This window comes from Gadus macrocephalus, chromosome 9 (genome assembly GCF_031168955.1).
Source record: "Gadus macrocephalus chromosome 9, ASM3116895v1".
NCBI lineage: Eukaryota > Metazoa > Chordata > Actinopteri > Gadiformes > Gadidae > Gadus > Gadus macrocephalus.
This window is the reverse complement of record NC_082390.1, coordinates 15,248,471-15,257,708: the sequence shown is the minus strand read 5'-3', so window position 1 is coordinate 15,257,708 and position 9,238 is coordinate 15,248,471. Positions and strand designations below refer to the sequence as shown.

At 45.1% G+C, this 9,238-nt stretch overlaps 2 protein-coding genes across 2 annotated transcripts; one reads left to right on the top strand and one right to left on the bottom strand.

Moving 5' to 3' along the window:
- Nucleotides 1–41: 41 nt before the first annotated feature.
- On the bottom strand, nt 42–6,500 carry ldhd (lactate dehydrogenase D). The gene is made up of 11 exons (XM_060061038.1): nt 6,312–6,500; nt 6,050–6,162; nt 5,737–5,878; nt 5,315–5,456; nt 4,742–4,901; nt 4,236–4,435; nt 3,731–3,859; nt 3,363–3,490; nt 2,317–2,407; nt 1,927–2,038; nt 42–806 (listed from the first exon to the last, which is right to left on the bottom strand). The coding sequence occupies exons 1-11, from the start codon at nt 6,402–6,404 to the stop codon at nt 641–643; spliced, it is 1,476 nt and encodes a 491-aa protein (XP_059917021.1). The 5' UTR covers nt 6,405–6,500; the 3' UTR covers nt 42–640.
- Nucleotides 6,501–6,548: 48 nt separating this feature from the next.
- On the top strand, nt 6,549–9,133 carry fam169b (family with sequence similarity 169 member B). The gene is made up of 6 exons (XM_060061044.1): nt 6,549–6,748; nt 7,299–7,401; nt 7,512–7,597; nt 7,948–8,110; nt 8,522–8,704; nt 8,845–9,133. The coding sequence occupies exons 2-6, from the start codon at nt 7,335–7,337 to the stop codon at nt 9,018–9,020; spliced, it is 675 nt and encodes a 224-aa protein (XP_059917027.1). The 5' UTR covers nt 6,549–6,748; nt 7,299–7,334; the 3' UTR covers nt 9,021–9,133.
- Nucleotides 9,134–9,238: the final 105 nt, after the last annotated feature.

Sequence of the window (9,238 nt, the reverse complement as noted above, 5' to 3'; positions counted from 1 at the left end):
TGTTACTGTTTTTACTCCAAAAAAAACAGAAATATGAGAAATATGATTGAGGTATTTATTTATTGTTTTTGTTTCCTGTCAAATTGAAAAAACATTTCACAACAAAAAAGAAAGAATAAAGAATGAATTTATAGTATTTGGCTGCATATAATCCGAATGACAACTTGAAGAATGAGTTTGTCCTTAGTGACCTGATCTGACCGATAAAAACTCCGCGCTGCTCCCCCCTGCTGGCTCATATACTTATTGCACCATATCCCTTCAGTCTACAAGACGTTGTTTGACCATTTATGTAAGCCCAATTATATATTACAAGCCGCCGTTGTACTGCAAGTCGAGACCAGTATGACAGTGTTTTCTCACAAAGAAGTACTGTAATAATAACCAGTTAAATAACAAGAATAGAACAGAAAAATATGATCCTAAAATACAAAAAGATCAGAAGTGGATGGATCAAATATTTCATAAATTACAACTAATTCAACAAAACTCAAATTAGAGAGAAAGAGAAAGAAAGAGAGAGAAAGAGAAAGAGCGCTCATGTTCAACCCACACATGCTATTATTGAAAGAAACCCTCAGCCCACCCTCTGTGCCTGAATCAGCAGTAAAACAGGGCAGACAGGTTAACACGCAGAGTTTCATAGAACCTTCCCAGGGTTCATCAGGTTCTTGGGGTCCAGGGATTCCTTGAGGCTCTGCATGACGCCCATGGCTCCGGGGCCCATCTCCTCTCGCAGCAGGGCCCTCTTCCCCAGGCCCACGCCGTGCTCCCCGGTGCACGTGCCCTCCAGGGCCAGCGCCCGCCTGGAGGCAGGAGGAACAGGGTCGGCGGGGCGCCTGCTTGAGGTTGTATAAAGCTCCTCGTAGATGTATCTCACTTTGAGCAAATAAAGGCCCCAAGGGAATGAGTTTTATTATGGTCAGTGCACCTGGAGCATGTAATCAATATCATACTTATTTATTGTCCAAAATAAAATGTCAAAAGGGAGGGGCCGGAATTAATACCCCACATAAAAAACGATCAATTTATATGGTTGAATGATTGTCCGTCTATTTCTTGATGAGTAGGTAGGAGACAGGAGAGGGCAAACAAATTAAGTTAAGAGGATCAGACATGTGTTGGGTAGACTCTGCAAGGACGTGGGCAGGGTGAAAGAGAGTTGATAAAGAGACAAGTGGTCGGTATCACTAGGGTCCCTTGCCTGCCTATCCTGAGCACACGCAGCAATTTCTGCTTTTCAGCAGGCAAAGCAAAAAAGGTTGATTTATAATTCCTCCATTTTGGGCTGGCCACATGGGAGGGAAGGGGGGACCCTGCCGACCGAAGCTCCCTCAGGCCTCGGACATGTCCCACCGCAGGCCCTGTGTCAGCGCTGTAATCAATGTGCGCTGGCACTAGTCATGGTGATAATGTAACGACAAGGTGCACTATCGACCCGTGTGGCGAAATCCTATTGCTCCAGCGACGCCTTCCAGCAGGCACCTCAGAGTGGTGCAGTCTCAGCACACACACACACACACACACACACACACACACACACACACACACACACACACACACACACACACACACACACACACACACACACACACACACACACACACACACACACACACACACACACACACACCCCTTGTTGAAAACACTAGCTGGTTGGGACACCTGCCAGGGGGGGGGGGGGGGGGGCCCAGAGTGAGGTTGCTTTCATTGATCCAACAACTTGGTGACCTATAAACTAAACACTCTCCCCCCTGTTCCCAAAACAAGACCAACCTTCGATATTAGGTTTGGTTTAAAATAGGATAAAGTGATACAAATACAAACAAAAAAAGAGTCTGATTCCGTGGGAGGGCGTTGGGGTGGATAGCGAAGGAAGGGAGGACCAGAAGGAAGCAATGCAATGAGCTCATGGTGACCCATTACCTGGCCAGCCTCTCTGTGAACTGGTGGACCCGCTGGACCTCGTCTGAGTCGTCTGGGTCCAGCACCATGATACAGTGGAAGTTACCGTCTCCTACGTGACCAGCTATGGGTCCTGGGCGGGGAGGGAGACAGGTGCGGTCATCCGAGATAGCATCCAGCGAAATCGAAACGGTAAACACAATCAAACATTTGCTTCTGGTGAGCTGCGATTGATACAATTACGTATTGGTGGTTACATACTAGTCATATATGTTTAATAATAGGTGTTTAGTTTATCACAGCAATCAATTATGAACACATAATTGATTGAACACATAAACAATAACCCACTAAAATAATCGTAGCGTTGCTTGTAGCTCAGTATGTATGATAATCTTTGGTTCCTCGTACCTGTGAGTCCATTCTGGATCAGGTCTTCCTTGGTCTCAACTATAATGTGAGGCAGGCGGGATAGAGGAACACACACGTCTGTGGCATAAGCCTGTACACACACACACACACACACACACACACACACACACACACACACACACACACACACACACACACACACACACACACACACACACACACACAGTGAGTCCCAGGGCATGGCAGATTTCAAAATGGCTTGTAATGGCTCATCACACTTGCACCTAGTGGTAAAATAGCAGTCAGAAGGCAGTGGTTTCCTGGTGCCCTCGTGTTAATGCCAAGATACGACTGTTGTTGGGTCAGTCAGTCGAACACTCAGCCTATCACCGAAAGCGTCACCAAGTTTATTCAATTGAATGACTCGTCTCTCACTTGTGTTGATGCAAACTTAACTTACAGGTCAGGGAAACTTGCCCAATCAAGGTTTATACCATCCATTATCCTGTCAAGAGGGAATGGACGGTAAGCTTGTTAAGCTTTGTGTGATTTATTTAGATTTAGGTTTTTGTGGATTTGTCTATGATTGTTCACCTCCCAATAATTTATTGAAGTTACATACATTCCTTTATTTTTGCAAATAAACGTAAGTAGTGCTTACACAAGTAGCATTGCTTGTGGTTGATTGATCGTCAATTATAATGGACTTCGACATCAGATAGATTACCATGGTTAGGTTAATTCATTTTATAGTATAATCTAATGTGTCAAAAATGATATTCCTCCATACAGAAGTGAGGCCCCATTCGACAAATTGAATTGGGCAAAGTGACGGTTACATCACTTTAAGCAGCTTAAATGGATGACACAGGCTGAAACACTTCGACATGCTTATAAAATGTCTAACATCAATCTCTCATTCATTCAAGGGTTTATTTATCGGCTGTCCTGTCAGGCTTCCCGCAGTCTGCTCCCATATGCTATTGCCTACATGACCTAGAATTAAACTCTCTGCCCCCTCTCCACATCTGGAGGCAACATTCTCTAAACTGTCCTTTGACCAAGTGGGTGTGAACGTAACTCACCTTACAACCAGGTCTGAGGGCCAGAGCAGCATACCAGGCATCGTGGCGGGCTTTCCACAGGCGGGCTCGCGTCCCCTCATCTCGGGCCCATTGGAAATCGGCCCCCCCATTGGCACTCGTGATCTCCTCTGTGGATTTACCGACACACACACACACACACACACACACACACACACACACACACACACACACACACACACACACACACACACACACACACACACACACACACACACACACACACACACACACACACGTTTGTATCTATCTCACTTTCTCATATTGGTGATTTTATGAACTAAATTCGGTCTGTAGTGAAATGACTCGTCACTGCCTTTTTCATAATTTGTACACAGTTCCACACTTACCTGTAGTGCGTACCTGTTCGTCAAGGCTGTCCTCTGTTCCGTGGAACTCCAGGAACAGAGTAGGCGTCACAGGGTAGGACAAAGAGTTGAACTTGTTGCACGCATCTACCATCACGTCATCCAGGAACTCTAGAAAAGACATAGATAGCATGTACACGGGCACACGTCTTAGATTTGGCTAAACTCATGACAAGATTAACACATATCAATAAACATATTATGCACCTATTTAAAATAGGGAACCATTATAATTAATATTCAATTATAATTCGGAGCAACATCATTGGGACTATTGGGAAAATTATCCTGAATAGTAAAATACACCCCTCAGTCATTGGATCCTATTCTTCTACATAGTCTGTGTAATATTTAGGAATATTAAGTCACCAGGGTTTGGTAGCCGTGCTCTAAACCCTGTGGTCTCATTAAGACCGCCTGCCAGCCTAGTCCCCGCTCGCCCCACCATCAGCCGGTCCAGGCCCAGCCATGAGCCCTCTCTCCTCACCGATGCGGGCTATGGGCACCCCGGCCTGCAGGACGTGCACAGTGCTGTCCACGGCGGCCTGCACCGAGGGGAAGGAGCAGACGGCGGACACCACGGCCTCCGGGATGCCATACAGGCGCAGCGTTGCCTTGGTGATGATGCCCAGCGTGCCCTCCGACCCCACAAACAGGTTGGTGAGGTTGTAGCCCGCCGCAGATTTCCTGCAGGGATGAGACAGAGAGGAGGGATCTGAACCAGGGCACCAGGGTAAGGAGGTGTGTTGGTAAAGTAATCATGTTTAAATACATAATACATGACTTTATGTTTATTCGGCTGACCCTTTTTCCGAAGCGACTTGCAATTAGTGCGTTTAACCAAGAAGTCACAACCCAAAATGTGCAAGACTCATATATATATACAATTTATTAAAGCAGCAAAAACTACTTTTTTTTAGCTGCTTCATAATAAGATTGTACTTGGCCTTGTGCCAGCAGGCCTCCCAATGTGTTTGTTGTTCCCGTGGCTACCTGGGACGCCGGCCCTTCCCCGCGGTGTGCACCACCGACCCGTCGGCCAGGACCACCTCCAGGTTCAGGACGTTCTCCCGCATGGTCCCGTAGTGCACCGCGTTGGTACCAGAGGCGCTGGTGGCAGCCATGCCGCACAGGGACGCATCGGCCCCAGGGTCTGAAACATAAGACCCCCGCCGAGCAGCAGAACTACTCACTGTCTTGTGCGCCCCCATTCAGCGGCTGAATGACTGAATATTTATAGTGTGAGTAAAGTATTTATAGTCATTCAACAGTCTTTGGCATATTACTCCTCTCAAATGACTTTCAAATGAATTCTTTAGACTCTATGTTTACATTGATTGCTCTTCATCCCCAACTTCGGAAACTGGCCTATAGCTGTGTTACATGCTTGACACATGTCATGATTTATAAAAAGAAAATCCCTGAATAGTGTGCCACAGAACGCTTTAAGGGGCTTAGAAAAGCCCTAGTGAGGCTGGCATGCTATAAAACATTGATTATACTGCTCTGGAGAAACCCTGAGTCATTCATAGACTAAATGTCATAACCAGTAACTGCAGAACAGACCTACAGGAAACCACAGCCCAGTGTCCCGGAGGTAGGAGTTGAGGGCCTTGCGAGTCACACCGGGCTCAACGGTCACGTCAAAATCCTCCTGGTGGACGTCCAGCACCTGGTCCATCTTCCTGAGGCTGAAACAAACACCCCCCTGAGGGAAGCATGTGACAATATGTACCTGAACACAATAACAAAAACTAACAAAGACGTACCTGGCTTGAACCCACACACTTTGTCGTTTATTTTGACACATTTACACATGTGTCTTACTATTGGTCTGATTGTTGCTGTTAATGTAAAGTTGTTGATGTCTGTCCCATGTTCTGATGTTGACACCAAACTGAGCTTGCATACCATGCTGCGCCGAACACAAACACACCACCGACTCAATCGCCTTGATAATATGGTAACTTTAACTTCACTTTTGTTACCTTCAAAGCGCCAACGCCACCTTCCAGACCAGTCCCGGTGCCGAAGGGAATGATGGGAAGGTTGTGACGATAACAGATCTTGGCTAGGGCACTGACCTCCTCCACACAACGTGGAAAAACAACCACATCTGGAGGGCGACATCTGTACAGGAGCACCGTCTTTTTATACATTTAGTTTACACATACATATTTATTGTACGGTTGTCGAAATAATGCAAGGAACTTGATTCGAACATAAAAGGTGTGTGGCACGCCATTGCATCTGTAGGTGAAAGCGATAGAAAAGTATGCAAGAATGTTTCGAAAGTCTGACCTGTGAACAGACTCATCCCTGCCATGTTGTTCCCTGACAGTTTCCCCTGTTGAGACCCCATCTTCACCACACACAGATGTGAAGGCAGAGATTGCTTTCTTCAAACCCCCATTCTGTATAGGAATGAGAGCAACATAATGCATACTCACATTGGAAGGTGGTCAATGGTTGCTTACAAACAGTAACGTAACGGTGCAATTCATGAGTGTACACTACATTGTACATGCAGACAGTCTGACAGGTGTAACAAAATCAATCTTACAGTTTGAGTATGTTCTTTCTGAATGTAGCGACATTGCAAAAGACGTGACACGCACTGGCGCAAGCGTCTCGTCCGTGACACAGTAAAGAGCATCGTGCATGCACTATTCAACTAGTTGACAAACTGCGACATTCAAGATTATACTTTAACTGGTATACTGTTCAAAGTACTTCCGGTTGAACACAAGCACTATACCCCTGACCGACGACAGGTGGTGCTCAGGCCACATCTACTGACTCGATTAGGGGAAGCGAAGAACAAGGAAGTTCGGTGCTAATGTTGTTCAAATGAACATTCCCGAATGTCTACTCAGGAAAAATATGCATTGAATGTTGTAAAACTGAGCCTCCTCACCTAAGCCTAAATAACTTAGTGGAGCTAACCTAGAGAGAAGTTTACCTGTGTTCTCCAGCAGTTCAAAGGCTAGTGACGTCGAGGTTGGCCAAAGTCCAGTTGCTGTTGTTTTGCAGGAAATAACCAAAAACAGCATATTGCATATTGTTGTAACGTTATACCGTATATTATCACCTTCTGAACATCTAACAATTTAAATTAATTGTTTAAGGATTATAGATTGGCTGGAGGAGATCTACACTAAATGTTTGCTACTTTCTCTGATATGCACCTGGATTGATGCTGGTTGTTGACGAGGCTTGATGGCCATGTATCCGATAGACATCTTGCCATCTGTGGATTATGATGATTTACTATCGGCCTCCAATAACTACTTGTCTTCACTTAAATCAAGCAGCAATGAAAACCATGAAGAGTTCGAAACACTTCACACAAAGGTGCAGCGCAGCCTCGATTGGTCAAGCTTACTTTCGTTGTTTAAAATATTAACTATAACGATAATCGTGAATGCTTGCGGCATAAAGAACATGTTATGTAGTAAAAATTGCTGTCATTGCTGAAAACAGTTGTTTTTTGTCTTCAGACACGTAAAATTGCAGTTCGCTCATAAACTCGTGTAGTTGTTCTGTCCAGGTGGCTATAAAGGAAAGCAATTTGAGCAGATTACACATGTTTCCTGACGACCCAACTGACAGCACTGTGTTGGCACTCCACCCCCCTGATGATCCAGACAATGGTTGTATGCACAATATAATAGCATGCAAACGTTGTAACTCACTCATACAGATGCAGAAATATGTTTCATACATACACAGGGTGTGTACTAACTATGATTTTCTGGATTAGTATTGGCTCTCTACCTGCATGGAAAATGGTGTTCAGTTGAAGATGCAACGAAGACCACCAGCAAATCCAGGGCTGGACTTGTGATGGTGTGTGTGTGTGTGTGTGTGTGTGTGTGTGTGTGTGTGTGTGTGTGTGTGTGTGTGTGTGTGTGTGTGTGTGTGTGTGTGTGTGTGTGTGTGTGTGCTACATCCATGTGCGAGCAAGTTTGCGTGTTTGTGTCTCTGATTTAATTTTGTCATTCCTTTGAGTCAAAATACAACAGCTTCCAGTGAATAAAGTGGCAGAATTGTTTCTACGTGTGTGTGTGTGTGTGTGATAGTAAAAGCAAAGCACACTTTTTTCCTGAATGTTATGTTATTACAAAGCTTCATAACGATAATACAACTGTTGTTTTGTGCTTGTTTTCATTCCCCTGATATGTTGGTTTCATTCCAAGGTTGAGTCGGCTATGGAGAGGGTCATCCTGTTTCTCCTGGCCCATGTGCTTGAGAAGCTCCCTGCCATCGACCGGCTGTTCTCCCCTCACCCCCGGACTGAACAGGGGAAGCTGCTGTGGAGGGATGGGCAGGCGGTGGGCTTCTATACTTTCAAACAGAAAGGTGTGTTTGTGTGTGGGTTTCATCAAAGAGAAAAAAATAAACATAGAGCAAAAATGGGCAGCTATGTACTTGAACTACAATTACAAAACTGTTTATTTTTTGTCCTAATGGGGATATATAATATAATTTTCTGTTCATAGTTTAGTTTAGTTCATTATTATTGTTCTACTATAAAGAATACATGTTGAATAACGCATTTCAGAGATCCCGTGAACCGAAAGCGAGCTGATTTGTTTGGGTGGTATTAATGTGTAGACAGGAGCCCTAGTCCCGGGAATAAAACCCGTTAATGCTAACTTCCACTTAAGAGTCCACTTAGTACTTACTTCTACAGAGGAGTCTGTTGGTAATCCTAACTTCCAGTACAGAAGAGTCTGTTTGTAACTTGTGGGACTGCGGTTTTTTCCACAGGCAGCCTGTGTGGCAGCTGGACCGCTCAGAGCTACCTGCTTCCAGTGTTGGACACAACCCTGGTTCGCCGTGGTTGGAGGGGTCGTGGCTTCGGACTCCAGATGCTATCAGAATTCTGTTCTCTGTTCCCAAGGGAGGAGGTGGTGGGGATAAGCTCTCCATTATCACCCAGTATGGTGGCAGGTCAGTCCAGAGTGATGGCGGAACTCAAGTGTTTCTTTATCGTTGCGACGGCAGTAAAATAACCTAAAATATCCTTAATCTTTTGAATGAAATATTCTCATTCATTTTCTTTCCTCACTTCTACACGTGGGTGTTCTCAGTGTGTAAGAAATTCCTGCAGCAACATGAGGAACAGAGGGAGCGCTTGTACGAGGTGATGGAGGCTCCGGGCGGGTGGGAACAGCGACGCAACATCTGGATGAACATCCAGCTGGGACGCTACTCCCACCGCACGGACAATGTGAAAAGTTTCAAAGAATTGTCATCGGGGAAATAAGAAGGCGGTAATGCATGCCAGAACTTGCGCAACAACTGACTCTATTACTGCAGGTTAAGTAGTTCATGTTATCCATCGGTTAGAATTTGATTAAATCCTTACAGGCAAGGCAATACGTGTGGGGTTTTTCCTACACAAAATAAACAATGAAATGTGTGTTTTGTGTGAATGCAATACGGAGGCTTGGCTCCGTGTTGGATCCATTCCTATCCTGGATC

Excerpts from the sequence above, each read along its gene's own strand:
- ldhd (XM_060061038.1), bottom strand. The coding sequence starts at position 6,404 with ATGCTCTTTACTGTGTCACGGACGAGACGCTTGCGCCAGTGCGTGTCA. Across the intron at positions 6,163-6,311 it reads AGAAAGAACATACTCAAACT|AATGGGGGTTTGAAGAAAGC; the intron begins GTAAGATTGATT and ends ATTCCTATACAG. Across the intron at positions 807-1,926 it reads TTCACAGAGAGGCTGGCCAG|GCGGGCGCTGGCCCTGGAGG; the intron begins GTAATGGGTCAC and ends TCCTGCCTCCAG.
- fam169b (XM_060061044.1), top strand. The coding sequence starts at position 7,335 with ATGTTTCCTGACGACCCAACTGACAGCACTGTGTTGGCACTCCACCCC. Across the intron at positions 7,402-7,511 it reads CCCTGATGATCCAGACAATG|TATTGGCTCTCTACCTGCAT; the intron begins GTTGTATGCACA and ends TTTCTGGATTAG. Across the intron at positions 7,598-7,947 it reads CCAGGGCTGGACTTGTGATG|GTTGAGTCGGCTATGGAGAG; the intron begins GTGTGTGTGTGT and ends TTTCATTCCAAG.